The sequence below is a fragment of the Mandrillus leucophaeus genome, unplaced genomic scaffold (assembly GCF_000951045.1).
Source record: "Mandrillus leucophaeus isolate KB7577 unplaced genomic scaffold, Mleu.le_1.0 Scaffold963, whole genome shotgun sequence".
NCBI lineage: Eukaryota > Metazoa > Chordata > Mammalia > Primates > Cercopithecidae > Mandrillus > Mandrillus leucophaeus.
In genome coordinates, this window is record NW_012110508.1 from 897,336 (window position 1) to 916,855 (window position 19,520).

Sequence of the window (19,520 nt, forward strand, 5' to 3'; positions counted from 1 at the left end):
TTCTGACTACAACCTTTGATAGAGCCAAGGTAAAGTTTCACTGACTGAACATGATTTTTCCATGATGGAAGAAAGTTACTTAATTCATTCCATGCACACAGACTTTAAAAGATAAACTCTACCTAGGAAGTAAATGAAAGGAGTTACCTTTTAAATTTATTTTCCAAAAATTTTGCCTGTTAGGAACTTAAAATTGGAATAATCTAATAGGACGCTTTGATTGCAGATATCACATAAACCATGAGCTTGCTTACGGAAAGAGGAATGAAGAAATGTCCCAGACTAGGTTTCAAAAAAAACTGAAACAAGAAACTGGAAAATTCTCAAAAAGAAAGACAGCTTTTATTCCTGATAATAAAAGCACAGCCACTCATCTCTGTTTTGTGCTCTACCTGTGTCTATGTTGATTTAGGAAAACATGTCTATTGCTTATAAATCACATTTCCCTTAGTGTCAACCATGCATGAAAATTGCCAAACTAATTGTGAATCCTAATCCCAAATTCCTGCAAGAGGGAATGTGGTTGGTCCAGTCTGGGTCAGTTCTCTGTGAGTAATCCAGTGGTATGTATGACTGGGTGCCAGAGACAGGGAGAACAATCTTCCAAACTCCTTCCCTGTGGGTGGAGGGAGTTTTCAGAGATAGGGCTGAACAGATACCTCAGAGGATGTTTACTAAGAATGTGAGGTTGGTTTTTTTGTTTGTTTGTTTTTTGTTTTTTGTTTTTTTTTTGAGACGGAGTCTCGCTCTGTCACCCAGGCTGGAGTGCAGTGGCGGGATCTCGGCTCACTGCAAGCTCCGCCTCCCAGGTTCACGCCATTCTCCTGCCTCAGCCTCCCAAGTAGCTGGAACTACAGGCGCCGCCACCTCGCCCGGCTAAATTTTTGTATTTTTAGTAGAGACGGGGTTTCACCATGTTAGCCAGGATGGTCTCAAACTCCTGACCTCGTGATCTGCCCTCCTCAGCTTCCCAAAGTGCTGGGATTACAGACGTGAGCCACCGCGCCCGGCCGAAGTTGGTCTTTAATGAGTGCTTAGGATGTGAATTTTCTGCTTTCATATCAATAGATGATACAAATGGTACAAAAATATGGTGAAGCAATAGAGAAATCCTACCACTATAAATGTTGAGAAGCCCAACCAGTAGTTTTGCAAAAGTAAAAATAAAACCTCTCCACGTTTACACTAAAACGGGCTGCAGGCAAAGCAAAGATTGTCCTTAGGAAGCAGATTTGAGTCTGCCACCACCATTAGATATATTCTACATTGAGAGTTCAGAGTCCCACGCCACAGGATACTGTGAAAAAAGATGATTCTGGCCGGGATATTTTTCAAAGCAGGTGTTGTTCCAAGTCATCGAAAAGAAACCCGAGGAGTAATACGCCCAATGAAAAAGTTATATTGAACTGCGTAGCTCTGCACTATGCTTTCCTGGATAAGCTACAGAAAAAATATGCTTGTACAAAATGGAAATATCTTGTCTCGTTCTGTGAAGTGTTGATCAATTGCCTTTTGTCTGCCAAAGAAAATGATTTTCATTTTGATAAAGTTGGTGATGCTCAATTCTTCCTGGCAGCAATAGGGTAGCAGAATTATTTGTATCCTGAAATCAATTCTAGTTTTTGAAAATCACACCCATATCATCAGCATTTCGGAAGATGCTTATCTTTCTATCTGCCATGATGGCAAATACCCAGTTTGTCTAAAATCAGTGTCATATTGTGAAGATACTAGTTAAAAATTAATAAATAAAACACAATACTGTTTTTATATTACGTGACAAAGTGAATGGGTATGTCAGGAAATATTCCTTTTCATTTCCGTTTTAGAAAGGTATTTACTCCCACATTTGTAGATCCTAATGTTAAGCCTCATTTTTTACTTAACTCAATTCCCTAGGCAATGAAGTCTAAATTTTATGAAAAAATCAATATGCATAAGTAAACAATCTTATTTTCTTCAAAATAATAGTAAGTAGTAGGGCAATACTGTACAGAAAACCTTCTTGCTGCTAATATAAATTATTTAACTGGGAGACCTCACACACATGGCTTAAGGAGAAGCAGAGTGTAAATAATTGAAGAGATGCTGAAAAAATTGATGGAGCCATAGTTTTGTGCTACCATGGGTTTGGCCTTTTTAAAATAGTCTCCCATTGAATCTGTCCAGAATTAATCCTGGTGATTGATTAGATGTTGTTTGAGGTAAATAGTTTGGTGTTCTTCAGAACAGGCTTCAAACAATGATCCAGAATCTTCCCTTAGAACTTACTCACTTTCAGGAGATGGTTAAATGAGTTTTGGCATAAAGCAAGAGCAGGCCCTTAAGGAAATATACTTGGGTCCATAACGCTAAGAAAAACTGGCACCTGGCATTGATGGTTAGCCGTGCTTCCATAAATAGTTCTGCTGATGCCAAATAAAGGACAACCGTAGCCTCAAATTTGTTATCATAAACTGTGAAAATTCACTAAAAGCGTTCCACATGAATTTAGCTCCAGTATTTTGGTGATAATTAGTTTATAATTAGATAGGTTTCAGTTAAGCAAATTATCCCACATTCTAACATGCTGTCTTGCTAAACTTGCCAGAAATGTTGTCTGCCCATTTGTTTTTTTTTTTTCTTTGTTTTTGCATCCATGCAATTTTTATTAAATTGATACATGAGATCCATTAGATATAGGAAAGACAGGACTGATTTCCCCCCAAAACTATCCATCTATTAAAGAAAAATAAATTGGAATATCTCCTGGCACATTTGTTAGTCATTCTATAGAAAAAGATTGTTTTTGGAAAGGTAAGGACATTTCCACTCCATTTCACCCTACGCTTCCAATCCTATCCATCCAGTTACCAGGCAAACAGACTTGAGAGGCTGTGTTTATCATCAAAATCAAAAGATGATAGTAAAGTTAGATAGAAAATATTCAACTCAAGCAACATAATAAACAATGAGAAGTAACTATACCTAGTTTGGATATATAAAGTCCTGCATCGCCCTGCCACATATTAGCATTTACATCCAGTCTAATTATTTCCTCTTGGTTCATTATATTAAATAGGACTCTCTATTTCAAGTGACAAAAATGTACTGGCTTAATAAAAAGTGGGACTTTATTGCCTCAGGTAACTGAAAAGTCAAAGGGGTAGTGTGAGGGTCAGGCCAAATCCAGGCTCTCCAATGATGTCTTTAATAATGTCTCAGTCTCAGTTCTGTTTTCTTCTCTGTTGGGTTTGCCTTCAGTATTCTCATATATTTGCAAGAGTTTATGTCTCTGGTAAACATGGCAATTTTCAGTAAACATCTGTATATACCCTATTCTGGAATCTGAATATTAATAGTAACTTGAGAAAAACTCAAGCATGCTGACTGGAGTCAGTTTCAGTTTAAATTATGATGACCTATTCCTTGCCTATCTCTCCAACTTCCTCTTGTGCATTTTGGTATGTGTCCCAGGCATATAAAAGTACATATAAACTCCTGAAGATGTTGTGCTAGTTATATCTTTGTGGTATTTGTGATGTTTCCTCAAGCTATAGTGTCCAATATCTACTCACCATGTTGGTGACTTGCAGATTTCTTTGAATCATTCCAGATTTAGTTTAAGAATCACCTTCTTTATAACCTTCATATGATTTTTCCTGTGGAGATTACCAGTCTCCCCCTCTTGTCCTGTGACCTTCACATATACCTCCATTCTAGCACCAGTGTTTCTGTATTACAACTAAGGTCTGCATCTCTCTCTCTCTCACTAAAGAGAAACGCTATGAGAAAATCACACTTTAGTTTTCTTCATCTCCCCAAGTTCTATATCACAGTGCTTAGCAAATGATATTTTTGTTGTTTTTGAATGAATAATCAGTTGGTGAATGAGAATTTCCTCAAGAAATTATTTAGATTTTTTTCTAAATCATTCGGTTTTTAAAATCAAGTTTATTTTCTTTAAATACTTTTTCTGTGAAAAATAGACTCCAAATAAATCTAAGTTTATACAGTTCATACAACTTACAAAATGTGTGATCCCTAATGATGATCAATTTCGTTACAAAGCTCTTTATCTCAAACCACAGTAATTGTTATATTAAGAAGCTATAACCTCAAGTGCCTAGATATGCTCACCAATGTGCAAATATCCACTATTAATATTATGGCACATGGTGAATAGAATTTAAAATTGAACATCATTGGTTCCAGGTCAGTGATCCAGGGAAGTTGTGAAATTTGTATGGAAATCCTATTTTACACTGGATCTTAAAAAACTTTTTAAAGGATGAAAGATATAAGCATGAAGATATAAATATTCTTTGAGAAAAATGTTCTCAAGACCTATCTCAACTGCCAGTAACAATATGATATACAGACAATTACAAATTACATCTTTGACATTTAGAATGTTGACCATAGTTTCAGGTGTTTAAATGTCTCAATCATTTTCTTTGTTCTTTGAAATTTGTCACATGAAGCCTACCTGTGGTAAGGCATCTTGACCATTCATTAATGAACACAAGAATCTCTTTTTTAAAAAAAAGTCAGAAAATATTTCATTATGCTACACTATTTGCCTCTGCTTCTGCCTCTCCATCAAATTGTACCAAACTCACATTTTCCAATTATCCCCATGCCATTTGGCATTTTTACCTGACAAGTAAATTGAGGTCATCAGGAAGCGTGAATCTCAAAATCTTTGGTGTTTCAGTGTAGTCACAGTTTGATGTACTCAATTGTATTGTTTCTGGAGAAGTGGCAGAGGAGTAGAAGAAGGCACAGCTGTGAAATCACTTTCTGGGGGGAAAAAAAAAGTATGATCCCTGCTAAGGGTCTCTGCTTCAACAGAAATGACCCAGCAGGTTTGTTTCCATCCAGCTGAGGAATCAGTAACCAGCTTACTTGAATGGAAAAGACAATCTCTTGCTCTTCTCTTTTATTTCTAATCTTAGAGCTCCTTTTCCTTTGGGTAGAGAGCATCAAATATTGAATGAATGTAAAAGAAAGATGTCAGTATAATACTATGTTGACTATATTTACCTTTTTTCAAAGCCTAGGTAGGGATATTTAGGAAAAAAAAAATGACCCACATTATTTTCTATTAATCTATTTCTGAATAAATTATTATTTCTAATCTTATCTTTTCCTTTGAGTTGATAGCATCAAATAGTGAATAAATGTAAATGTAAATAGTGAATAAATGTAAAAGAAAGATATCATTATAATACTTTGTTGACTCTTTTTACTTTTTTTCAAAGCAGGGATATTTAGGAAAAAGAAATTGACCCACATTATTTTCTGTTAATTTACCTCTGTACATACTGATTTACAAAATACAAATATGAAAGGGAATGTAATGTAAAATTACAACATATTTAAGCGTTTTGACACACACATCAAGTAAGTAAACTGTTCTTTAGCCAAGGGCATTTTATCCTTATATTTAGAATGTCATTTTTATCTGTTCTTCACAAACAGTACACATGTATTAATACCTATACTATGTATGGCTTATGCTAATCCCTTGTTATATAGAAAGTTGAACCTTATTATTCTGCCCTCAAGAGGCTTGTAGTAGAGATGAGTCAAAAAACTGAAATTCTCAGGAAATGAATCATTTTGGTAATTTAAGTTTTTGGCCAGGGTTTAATCTTAAAAGTATTATTTTTACAACTTTGTAATAGTTTGGAGGCAAACATTTTTTAATCATGCGTTCCCAAACTCTTGTCCTTTCAAATAAAACATACTGGACTTATCTCAGTATTTTCTAATTAATATCGAATGATCATATTAATGTATTATTGAGTTATAAAACATAGTGAATTATTTGATGCTCCTTGAATTTTGTAGGGCTATTTGATCCTAAACTCCTGGCCTCTGACTAGTATCCATTTTGGAATCTTGTGTCAGATTTTCAGTTTTTCCACCTCTTCCATCAGTCTGACTAGCAGTGTGCAATTCTATTCAACTCTCTCTCTGTACATGCCTCCCCAATCTATCTTCTAATCTGTTGCCTACTATACTATTTTATGAACTTGGAAATCAACAAATATGTATGAAGTAAAACTGTGAGGTGTCAAAGCTGTTTTATAGTATGTGGACCTCAGTCAGTTATCTTTCTAGAGAATCTTTTTTGTTTTTGCCTTGCTTTCTGTTGTTCAACTGAATCACATAATTGAGCCTGCTGTCTAGCTGATTTCAAATACATGTGATAATATGGGTACCTGAACTAAGAAAATACAGTGGGAGTTGGAGAGAATGAGAAAGAATCTAAGAAATACTTTAAAATTATAAGGGACAGGACTGATCAACTTGGAAGGTGAAGGAGAGAATTGGATGAGGGCTGAGTCCAAGTTTTCTTGCCTGAACATCTCTGAGAATAGGATACATGGGAAAGGGATGATTTTACCCTGTAGGCAATGGGAAATGTTCTCAATATTTTAAAATATTATTGTGAAGAATAATTATCTGTCCATATAATGTGGATGGATTTTGAAAAGATACTGTGCAAAGGCAACCTAAAAGCAAATGGTAAAACTAGTCTACTCCTGCAGGGCTGAAGCCTGACGGTAGGCTGTGTCACTGGTAATAAAGGCAAGATGAAAAACTTGACTGTGGACTTGGAGTTGTAGGAAAATGCAAAATCAAGGATAACCCTATGCTTTCAAGTCCAGTGACCAAAATGATAGCAGTATCATCCACAAAGTCACAAGTGTATGTTCAGCTAGAAGATATGTTTCCTTAGCTTTCATTTGTATCTCATACTCTTCTGTCTGCATGAGAATGTGGTGTTGAGAATGTGCAGATTAATTAATCTCCATTGTGTTGCTAAATTCTCAAAAAGTTAAGCCAATTCTGACATGACCTGAGAGGAGAATTTTCCTGTATTGGTTGTCCATAAACTTTAAAATTAATTTACTGGGTATCATAAATTCAGGGCTTTGTTGAGATTTGTGCTGTGCTTAAAGAAATCATTCTGGTGAAACTATGAAGACAATTTATTTCACTGAGCAGCATTTTTTTTGTGAGATGCTTTATTTAAAAATTCATGTTAACTACTGTCTTCAATAACTTTAAAAAGATGTTCATAACGGAAAAGAGTTAACTTTAGAAATCTATCCCACAGAAAATGACACAGAATACAAATAACAGATTTTACTTTGAAATGTAAATATAAACTAGAATAATCTTGATTACAGGGAGACAAAATCATATGCCTCCACAGAAGAAAATTCCTTGGTTAAAAATAGCCAAATTGCCTTTCTCTCACACTTTCCTAAAGATATGAAATCTCTTTTTTAAGTATTTAGATTCCAAGTCAAGCATTTCACTTTTTTTTTCTTTAGATGGAAACAAACCACACTTAATAATGTCACCACAACTTATGCCAAGCGCTGTTGCTCAGTCACAATTTCCCAATTCTTTCTGCATAATTGCTTCTTCTTAAGGAAGTATACTTTTTCCCAAATCATAGAATGAAGTGCATCATTTTAATATACTTATCTTTGTCCAAGAATACAACCCCGCAATTAAACAAAGGATCATTTCCAATCAGCCAGTCACAAATAAATTTTATTTTACACTATGAACTTCAGCGTGGTTCTTTTTAGGGTCAAGTTTGCTTTCAACAGATGCTACTTATGTGAGTAAATTATACATTTTTCTCCTACAAAGCTAATGAGAAATAAGCTTTTGCTCAAGATTGAAAAAAATGAATGGATAATGCTATAGACAAGTTTTCATAACAGAGACATTTATAGCTATACTGTATTTTCTTGGAATCCATTTGGTAGATAATTTCATGGTTTGCTTATTTGTTTCTTTAAGTGTCTATTTAAATAAATCAAATTAATGAGATCTCTATCCAAGGAGGTGATCATCCTGTTCCTCCTCTTACTTCTTCCAACACATTACATTTTCCCAGATTCCCTGTCAGCTCACTCACTGCCAGAGGCTGCTTATTCTTTTCCAACACCGTTCAGTTTCCCTTTTGTAACAATAATTACTTTTGTAATTTGTTGTTCAGTGTCTGTCTTCCCCACTGAACTGAAAATCCATGAGCACGGTAACTGTGTTTTGTTCATCATTGTATACCCTGTGTCTATGTTAGTGCCTAGCATATACTAGTTGCTCAATAAATATTAATTGAATGAACTAATAAATTCTCAAACGTAGACTCATATTTCTGAGCTTTAATCCACTCAACTTGGTAAAATGTAGCAGTCTGAATTCCCTAGTAGCTTCTACCTCCCAGAAAGCATTGTCTCCAAGCACACAGATTAATTGGATTTTTCTGATTAGTGTTGGGTACACTCTCTTCACATATATTGTATAGCTACACTGATGGTAAATCTTCCTCACATATCAAGGGAAGGGTGGGAATGTGGATTACTCCCGACCTTTTCTCACCAGAACCATACAGTGCAAATAATTATTCAACCCATTTACTCAAAGTAATATTTACTACCACATAGACTGGACACTGTATTGGTTTCCTAAGACTGTTTCAACAAATTATCACTAAGTCAGTGGCTTAAAATAATATATCACAGCTCTGAAGACCGAAAGCATGCTCCCTCCAGAGGTTCTAAGAGAGACTTCTTCCTTTTCTCTCCTTCCTTTTGGTGTCTTCATTCTTTGGCTTGTGGGTTGCATACCTCCAGTCTCTGCCTTTGTCTTTACGTGTGTCTTTACATGGCCTTCTCCTCTTTGGCTTCTCCACTTTTGTCTCTTACAAGGACAGTTGTCATTGGATTGGGAACCACCTGGTTAATCCAGGATAATCAAGATTCTTAATTACGCCTGCAAATTCCTTTTTGGAGGGGAGGGGAAAGGCTGTCACCATTCACCCCACTATGAATATCATAGTGAATATAGTTCCTGCTCTCACTGAATTTGAAATCAAATGGGAAAGACGGATTATAAAATGTAATTTCAATAAAATGTGATGGTTTTATTGGTAGAAATAGTTTAAGGGTCTTAGGGAACATCTGTCTGGGGACCTACCCAAATCTAAACAACCAGAAAAGAAAAGCTTTCCAAATGATGGGCTATTCATGAAGGAGTGATTAGAAATTGACTAGATATTAAGAGTTTGGCTCCTTCTAGGAACTGGAAGAAATTCAGTATGCTTGGAGAATATAAGATGTATCTGAAGACATATGCTAGAGCCATTTGTAGACAGCCTTGATAACAAAGTTAAGGGCCTTGTAGTTTATCCTGAAATGAGGCCAGAGCTCTGTGACGGACCAACACTAATATGGTAAAAGACAAAAATTAACCCCATCAGGACCAAGCTCCTGATCGTTTTTATTTCCATATGGCAAATCTTGTTCTTTCCACTATTTGGTTGCAGCCTGCATGGGTAACACAATATCATAGTACAATTGCTCTGAAAGATTGTGACAAGAATATTACATTCAACATTATCATTTTACAGATATGAAACCAAGTTCAAGCAAGGCTATGATTGTTCTAGGGTGACCAAAACAGCTAGATCTAGTTAGTTCTTCTGTTAGTAAAAATGGTGGTTTAAAGTACTGGCAATTGCTTGGGCTTGGAGATCGACAAATAGAACCTGGATTGCCGGCTTTCCCTTGACAAGATATGTAACCTTGAGAAAGTAAACTAACTGTTAAAACTAGGAATGATAATAGTGCCTACCTATCAAGACTATTGTGAAGATAATTTGGATAATGAATTGATGCTCATAGTTTCCTAATAAATAAATAATGACTGTTGGTCTTGTTGAAGTTGATAATGTTGATGAGGTTTTTATAATCATCCCAGCCTCACAATCTGTAGCATTTTACTTCCAGTGTAATAGTGTTTCACTAAATACTCTTATTTTCCAATAACATGTTTTATTCTCCACAGAGAAGTGTTTATGGTTCCTAAGTTTAAGAAGCAATTATGCAGGAATATGCATTTTTCAAAGGGTCATAACTTAAGATTGTTATCTAATTAAAATTTTAATTAAAACAAAGTTTATAAATGTAATAACAAGTGTGCAAAAGGAGACATATTTGTAGAATTAGCAGTTTAGTCAGTAGTGATGTATGTCAAACAACACCATTTTTTATAACAAAGTAATCTGACTTTCAAAAGGCACCCAATTACTAAATCTCCCTCTGAATTTTGGACTCAACAAATTATAGCTACCTAACTACTATGAAACTATATGCCCCTGATTCAAAATTCTTGAATTATACTGTATATTTTACAGATACAACAGTTTCTAAGTAAATAATGTTTTTTGGGTAAATGCCATCTGCTTTATCTTCAAAAAGATAATGTTTTCTAGAACAACTATTTCTTACATTTTTGTTATTCAATAACTTTCAGTGAGAATATGTGACATTTTAGAGCACAACATTAATTCCCATGATATCAGTGCTATTTTGAAGATTAGGAAATTCAGTGAAGACCTAATAAAAAACCTTCAGTACATTATTTGTTGGATAAGATGCAACTACTTAACTTGTCTCTGCACAGATTATGAGCAAAAACTTAACATAGTAGTAGATTGCTTGAAAATGTCTTGATTAAATCATAGTGACTAAATTCTAATTCTAAGATTTAATAAATTTCTCTTACTGAAAACTGAACATAAATGACTTTTGTTTTTATTAACATTTAGACTTTTTTAAAAGTCTCTAAAATGCTATGATTGGTTTCTTACTGACCTGACAATAGTGTTTAAGGCTTAGACATTCTGTTGTAGATGTCATTTTTATGAGAATGCTATTACTCTGGATATGAATTTGCACATAGTATACTGCATACTTAATTCTCAGAAAAAGATCTACTTCTGTGGAAGCTGTAAAATACTCAAGTTTAATAAATTATTATGTTAGAGACTTCTGCAGTTTGCTTCTCAGTTATATACCTTATTTGATTCAATTTTCTCTAGTAACTGATGAGATTAATAGATATTATTTATTTTCAGTAGTCAAAATAAAAAATAACTTTAATTTCAGTTAAGGAACATTAAGAGACGGATTGATTTGGTTTTCTAGAATATTGATGGTTAACTGAATGATTACTACAAGTTATAGTAAAAAAAAAAAAAATGGAGAAATGAGACAAAAACCTGAAAGACTGAATTCTGGTCATAGTTCTATGTGGGCTTCAACAATTTCTTCAATTTTTTCTGTGCTTCTGTTTTCTTACCTCTATTATTAAGCAATTGCCTATTCCACTCATTAAAAATTTGATTAAAGCATTATGAATAAAAAAATTAGAAGTGCTAATAAATTAATTGAAATGATATATGTTAAAAGATTCCTGGAAAATTAGTAAAACATGCAGCTCCTGTGGTTTTAAGAGACAGTTTTATCAATGATAGAAGGAACATGTTGCTACCATATATAATCTGGTCTTTTCTTCAAAAAAGGAAGCTTTTAAATATCATTTTTCCAGTTATTGCTGATTAAACATCTGAGCACCCACTATGCATATCCTTGTGCTGTGGAGGTGGAATTCCACAATTTTAGTGTGTGGATTAAGCTCTATGAAGTATAAAGAACATCATTCTTAAAAGGAATTATACAGTAGTCTTTCTACTTTGTGAAAACAGATATCAAAACAGTCTATAAAGCCTGGTCTGTTGGCCAGAGTGTTTAAGAGGAAATACGGTGAGCAATGACATAAAACAGAATCCTTTAGCCCATCTGCTGATTTAGTTTTACAGCACGTACTTAATCTTAAAATAAGGGCTACTAAGAATTCATCTACTTTATTGACCTTTTTTGAAGAAAGAGGAGAGGTTTATGTTGTGGATTATGGCCCCAACTCTTCAGCCCTTAGTCAAAACTCATTTATTTTGGGTTTGCTTCATATGTGTCAAATACTGAAATAAAGGCCAAATATGCTGGGCTTGGCATCCGTTATTGTACTTTCTAGTATAAATTAAATTGTAAAATGGTTTTAATAGTGAAATGTCACCCAGGGAAGTTTTAATATTGTATCTCTGTTTCAGCTTCTGACATGGCAGCAGAACAAGGACAGATTCTCGTGATAGCCACCGCCGCTGTTGGTGGATTCACTCTCCTCGTCATCCTGACTTTATTCTTCTTGATCACTGGAAGGTAACTGAAACACGCCAGACTATTTCCAAGATGAATAACCACTCTTTCTATACACTGTGTATTCAAATGCTTGTAGATATAACAAAGCACACCTGAGGTCGAGAGGGATCCCAGAAGAATCCACTCTGACAGTGAACCATCATTAGTTCTCTGTGTCAACAGGTCCCTGAATATGGAAAGATCCAAAGATGACTAAAGCTGTTTGAAAGCTACGAATGATGAATTTATACTCAATAAGTTACTCTGTGTTTTTCCTTTACTATAATCAAATTATACCATCAAATTAATTTTATTAAAAAATATTTTAATGGAAAGCCAGAACAATTTATATAAAAACTCTTTATAAACCTGGTGTTACAGAAATATAATATTTTATCAATTAAATATTGAAACTGTCTATGTTAGAAATGTATTAATTGGTTTTATAAATCCAATATTTCTATACTTCAAAGTAATATGAATAAAAATATAAACTCACAGTAAATTTAACATAGCAAAAATCCTAAATTTGAATCCTGACTAGCTGGTCAAAGTGATTCACCCATCAGAACCTTAGTTTTCTATTTTTACACAGGTTTGATACAGAAGTATGTTAAAACCATTTAATGACTTTTAAATAAATAGTATGAACACCATAAGCCAGGTGCTGATAATACAGAGATGTGAATGAAGATAATATGTATAACATTATGTGAAAGAATAAATGTTATTATTTAATCAATGGTATTTGGCCTAGACTTTTGTCAGAAATCACAATATTTTATTCTCAGATCATTCTAACAAGAAGATAAAATATTCTATCTAGATGTCAATAGGGGCACAAAAGAATACCTCAACAGATTTTTTTATAATCTGAAACACACATCTACTGCAATATTCCACTATCAAGACTTAAAACTGCAAAAAGAATGTCAGCCAAACAGTACACACCCATGCTGACTCCAGCTAAAGCACACCAACCCTTCCAGAAAACACTGGTACCTCAGAAAGAGCAGAAATAATAAATAGCTACCTTCAGTGAACCGAAAACACTATTTGTTTTAAAACCGCTTAGGGGCCAATATTTTATTAAAATTTAATCTACTTAAAATTACAGAAGATATACACATATGTAATAATTGTCTACAATTTTGACAGCACACCAAAAAGTATAGAACTTGGCAGGTACTTTGCATGTATCAAGTGTGGGTCTCTGACAAATATACAACTTCTCTTCAGTAAGAGGGTATTAGATTTAGCTGTAACAAACCTCCTTTTATAGAATTTACCAAGGAAAAAGCAGCATGAATATTCTAATGTGGTTGAGTTAAAAATGATGACTTATTTGTGAAATTAATGGAAAAAAGGCACATTACAACTATGTTTAGTTAAGTTTTTCATGCATATAAACAGATATAGTAATGGTCTTAGAATTAAGAGAGAGTATTTGGGGGTCTTTAGTTTTGGGGGGTGATTAGCTGATTGAATAATGCTAGCTATAGTTACAAGGAAAAAACAGACATGAAAGAATGCAGGAAATAATGATAAATTCATCGTAATAAAAGTACTAATTTGGGCATAACATGTTGCCACCATCAGTCACTGTTGTCCAGCATTCTCTTAGGACCCTTTTCCTTTATTTTTAGGGCTAACCTCTGACAGCTGTCTGCCATCATCAGAGCTTTGATAATGCTCATCTTTTATAGAGGACAGAAAACAAATTTTGGAGTCTCTAAACCAATTAACTATTGGGTTGAAGATTAAATGTTCAGCACTGCAGCTTATCAAACATGGCCTACAAAAACTTGAATCACTAGCCAGAGTAAAGTGGTTATAAAAAATAAAACCCCTAAACAGCCTGGTGGAGGTCTAAGTTTTCTGAAAAAGATTAAAATTATTCCCATACTATTTTGGACTCTCTGGCAAAGAGAGGGTTTCCAAGACAGTTACTGTTAGGGAAAGAGAAAGACAGAGGAAGGAGGGAAGGGAAAAGAAGGGGAGGGGAGGGGAGAAAAAGAGAAAGAGAGAGACAGAGAGACAGAGAGAAAGTTTCAGTGAGGGTTAATGGTGCAAGTTTAAAAAAGAAAGGGAATAAGAAAATAAAATTATTTTGTTATATGTAAAGTCACAATGACAATTTGGTTAAGAAAATCAAATTGCCAGTACTTTAGCATTGCCACGTGTTTAGCAAACTTTATTAGGAAAATGCTAAATAGAAGAATAAACGTTACTGTATATTCCTTAACCTCTATAACATTAATGCTGCCAATGCATTTTGAACTGGGGTCACTGATACTTTATAATACTCTAATTATCATGAGGTTACATACCATTTAAAGACAATCTGCTTTGGAGCCCAGAAAGTTTATTTAGTTATTCAAGTACAATGGCGTTCCGTTGTACTTTAAGGAGATCTTAACTCCAAAGATACAAATTATATCATGTAACTATACTGTGGAAAATTAAGTATGATGGTTGATTTTGATTCAGAAATATTTTTGTTTTCCATTTTCAAAGTTTCTTTGAAGGAGGGAGTAATTTCTTAAATGTGATTTTATTTAACATCAGTATTATATTATTTACAATAGAAAAAAATCATCTGTACATTTAAAAGAAATTTAATGATGATTCACTATATTGCAAAATTGTATACAGTTATATGTATCAAGAACATAAGTTAAGGCCTTATTTTTTCGTAGAGTATTTCGGTAAACAATGATTTAAATAGCACATACACATGTGGCAAAGCATTTCATTAAGGCATCAGAAAATATTTCCTTAACACATAAATATGATGAACACAAAAGAAAACATTTCAATCTTTGCGGGCTAAATAAGTATTGCCTAATAAACTTGAGAGTTGGGCTCAAATATTATCTTTATTTGGGATTCCTGGAGCAGAATAGAAATACCACTTAAAAGGAGAATTAAATGATGAAGAAAAAATTGTGCTAAATTATTTTCAGCTTTCAGTTTATATGTGTGCCAATTTATATTTCATCAGAAATTGCTTTAACATTCCATGCATTGAAGAGAACAATTTCAATTACATAAAATAGAAAAAAATATATATTTTGAAGTATCGCTTAAGCACTTTGGTAGGGGAGCACTCATTGAAAAATATTCTATACAAACTGAAAGACATTTCTGAATAAATACTCAACTTTTCATAGAATTTGAGGCAAAATTCCCATTGAAAGACTGAATTATGTAACACAGATATACTTTGTTTAACCAGTAGAAATTTGATATACCATCAAATCATATGGATGTTGAAGAATTTACTCATATTGAAGAACTCTTGAGAGCATGATCCACAGGGAGACGAGAACATGCCTCTACAAAATTCCAAATATTAAAAAAAAAAATGCTGAACCGTCCTGCTGTTTAGCAATGAAAATGGAAGACAGTTGTAGACATTTCTGAGATACTGACTCAAAATACTTTTTTTATTCTGACTTTTAATTTTTTTTTTTACCAACTCTAGCTATTAGTAGTCATATAAGGGATGGTTTTGGCAGATTATTAAATATTTTCTAAGATATTTTTTCAAATCCATCTACTTGACAGTATTTTATTCTAGGACTAGTTTCAATGTACATAAAAATCCTTGTATAGAATATTTTCACGTTATAAAGATATTGTAAAAGTGGTCTGTATGACAAGAACTTTGTTCATAGATTATACGTATTTTAATTGGTTTTGCTTTGTATCCAGCATACTTCTTAAAACAAGTTTCTTTTTATCTTTTTAAAAGATGTCAATGGTACATAAAAGCCAAGATGAAGTCAGAAGAGAAGAGAAGAAACCACTTACAGAATGGGCATTGTAAGTAGCGCAGTGACTTTCTTTCATTATTTTGTACTGTTCCAGCACTTCAGGAGTTCATTCAAACGCTATCTATTGAGTTGAGAAACAAAAGAAAAAAAATCTCTTCCAACCTTTCAGCATTGAGAATTTTCATCTGGTTTCTAGGTTTGTCGGTGAGAGTTGCACCTGCTTCTCATTAAATAACATTACCTTGTTCCCAATTCTGCTTGCTGGAAAACACAACAGACTGAATTTGCTAAAAATAATAGTTGACTGATTTTATCAAGTTATTTACCACTCACAATGGCTCCAAAACATGAGTTGGTTTTTATCTAGTGGAGCATTAGACATAGAAATAAATATTAGGGAATCTTTATTCCTTCTTGTAGGGACTGTCTTTTAAATATATAACAAATCAATTTACAATTCATTAATATTAAAAAAGAATATCAGCTCTTTAACTCTTAGAATATGTATGAAATCCTTGGGCTGACTACAAGGTTATATTCATTTGAGAGATCTATTCCCAAGCAGCCTATAATTACCACTATAGTTGGTTTGATAATTGACAACTTCTCCTCCTCAACATCCACCTCCACCTCCACCTCCAAATTGCAAACTACTTCAGCAAGACAGTTTTTCTATTGTGAGACACTGGATTAACAAGAAAGGGATGTTCTCTAATTAACCACAGTGTAGAGATAATATGCAAAGCAACCTAACTGTTTTAATTTATCTTTTATTTCAAATTGAGCGAAAGATAATAAAGGACATTTCAATCTATACCACCCTCCAGGAAAGGGAAAGGATTTAAGTGAGGAATGTTTATATAGTAAGTTTGAGTCTTACTGCACTGGCAGAGCTGAGAGAACTGATACCTGGCATGGGAAAACCCGGAAAGGGTATAAACAGATTGCAGAAACCTGGATCCAGACACCTGGGCTGATGACTTACTCTGGGCAACCTTAAGATTCACTACAGGGCATTTAGTACTGATATGCAGAGGGAAAAGGTGCTCCTGAGGCCTTTATTATCTGTTTTCCAAGAGTCGGGTTAGCATAAACCAAACCAGATGGGCCCAGCACGAAGCGATGAAAACAAGACAGCCAAGGAGGTAGAAGAAAGTTAACCAACTGATGTTTAAGAAGACGTTGATAAGTTAAATTAGTGACCAGGTATTCGAAACTGGAATTCAGTTTGGTTGTTTATTTTCCTCTTTACTACACATATCATGTTTATATGGAAAAAAAAAAGTGATATTTACTGGTCTTATTCTATAGAAATGCGTACCACCTTAAATAATTGAATAGTTTAATAGTTAAAACCACATATGAGTTACTAAATGATGCTTGTTATCTGTGTCTAACATAATATTGTCAACACGACGACATATCTGATTAGAAACCACTAATAATTAGTAGTGGCTATTAGGTTTGAGGTTATAGAACTCAGTCTGAAATCACAAATTCTACTAAGTTGTTATAAAAATATCATATGGAATATAAAATAGAGGTAGAGACTATCTGTTCTCCTTTTCTCCAATGTATACTTTGAGAAGTCAAGAAAAGCATGACACTTTAAAATTAGTGTCAGGTCTGGGTATACCTGGAAATATGCTTTTCTGGTGCTAATTTGAGAAATATTAATTTTCGCATGGTCCATATGTAGCACTAAGAAGACAGAAGACCAAATATATAAATGAAGGCAATGGGCATAGAAGGACTAAGGAAGCAAATTGCTGCTAATATTGGGCATTTCAATACCTCCTCTAAACTTTATTACCTTTTGTTTGTTGCTTTTGATTTTTTTGTCTGTTTGTTTTGCAAGGAGAGTCAAAAAACAGTTAATACTGGGTATTATATGGCTTTCAAAATCTAAGAAGTAACAAAACCAAAATACCATCCACTCTGCCACAAACTTCACATTGGTCTTTTAATCCCTACTAGTCTGTATTCTATAAAGGCTCTCTGTGTGATTATTGCCTGTAAAAACCATACCAAAGATAGTTGGAAAGATAGAAAGATATATAAGAAATGACCTCCTGTCTAGAGATCTAAAATGGAAAATGGAAATTAATGAGCCAGCTTGGTGGCTTGTGTCTATAGTCCCAGCTACTCAGGAGGCTGAGGCAGGAGGATCACTTGAGCTCAAGAATTCAAGGCCAGCCTGGACAACATAACAAGACTGCCATTTCTCTAAAAAAAAGACGAGAAATAAATAAATGAGCAAAACAGAGGGATATTCATGGGCAGAGGCAGTCTGTGACTTCTTTGGATACTCACAAATGGACATACAACCACGCATTCATGTTTTCTAGCCATCCTTTCTCATCATCCTAACTGCCCGTAGGCTGTGAGCACTCCATCCCCACCAATGAAGCTCAACAGACATACAACCAATGACCAGATTTGGGCCTTTGATTTCCATCCTTCCCACCAGGATAGACAAGCTGATCCTTTTCAGCACTATGTGTAGTCAGTCCATGGAAACCACTACGTGAATACAGAAAACGGCCATTATCCCTACTGGCTTTTCTTGCTTCTATGCCATGGAGTCAGTTCTTTACTGCTTGAGGTTTTCTGGAAAGGGGAGAGACCACAGGACTAGGGTATGAGTTCATGAAACCTAATGCCGTAGAGTACAAAAGGTACAGGAGGGACCCTAATGGGCTTCCTTGTTTTGGAGGGAGGCTTATGCCTCATTTTTCCCATTCCCCAAGCTAGAGCAGATGTGGACTGTTTTGGAAGTTTAGTGAACGAGTGAGCTGAGTAAACATTTTACAGAAATATGAGACATGTGTTTTCTGGAATCTGTCAGCTCACTTTCTAGGAATCCACCAGGTCATTCTACATTAACAGTGAGGTAAATAAATGTTTGACCCTTGTAGTCAAAGCTTTCATATGGGCAGAGAGTGGGACAGGAAGAAAAGAGAGACTTTAAGTCTTTAATAAGACTGGCTACTTCAGTATGTCATTCCCCGTTTTAAATGTTCACAAGATGTAGACTACAGAGATACTCAAACTAAATCAATCGTTTTGTTGTTGTTGTTGCAGTGCGCTTCCCGGGAATTAAAACTTACATCGATCCAGATACATACGAAGACCCATCCCTAGCCGTTCATGAATTTGCAAAGGAGATTGATCCCTCAAGAATTCGCATTGAGAGAGTCATTGGGGCAGGTAAATGTCAAATCTACGCTTTTGAACAAAAGATTCCTTAATTTCTTTGTAACTGGTTTATCAACATACTATCTTGTATCTTGGCAGTTTTGGTCATTGAAAAGTTTTAACAAGTGAGAAGTAAAGTGATCTTGTATATGGTTTTTTTTTTTTTTTTTTTTTTTGTTTAAGTATACTGAGTGTCCGTTTGTTTCCAAATACTGAGAACATTCACAAAAGTTACTTTTAATATTCTATGGCCTTTTTTTTATAGTGGAGATAAATTACAATGAAACTAGAGTTTTTAGGAGTTTGTCATAAGGTTATAGATTTACTCGAGTGCCAACATCTATAGACATATACTATAATTATAATAGTATTTAAAATGATGACCATGAGCCTCTGCAAGACACAGAAAAGTTCTGAGAATCACCAAAGAGAAAATTTGGTTCAGTGTAGTTTTATGTCATTTTAATGCAAATTAGTGTTTTTTGCTATG

At 34.3% G+C, this 19,520-nt stretch overlaps 1 protein-coding gene across 1 annotated transcript in view; it reads left to right on the forward strand.

Moving 5' to 3' along the window:
- The window catches only part of LOC105532503 (ephrin type-A receptor 6-like), a gene marked incomplete at its 3' end in the record, with an annotated part of 38,059 nt that extends 19,017 nt beyond the window's left edge, over nucleotides 1-19,042 (forward strand). Inside the window, exons 4-7 of the mRNA XM_011970681.1 lie at nucleotides 3,062-3,125; nucleotides 11,966-12,074; nucleotides 15,811-15,881; nucleotides 18,917-19,042. Of these exons, the coding sequence (XP_011826071.1) occupies nucleotides 3,086-3,125; nucleotides 11,966-12,074; nucleotides 15,811-15,881; nucleotides 18,917-19,042 (346 nt within the window). The remainder of the gene's footprint in view (nucleotides 1-3,061; nucleotides 3,126-11,965; nucleotides 12,075-15,810; nucleotides 15,882-18,916) is intronic.
- Nucleotides 19,043-19,520: the final 478 nt, after the last annotated feature.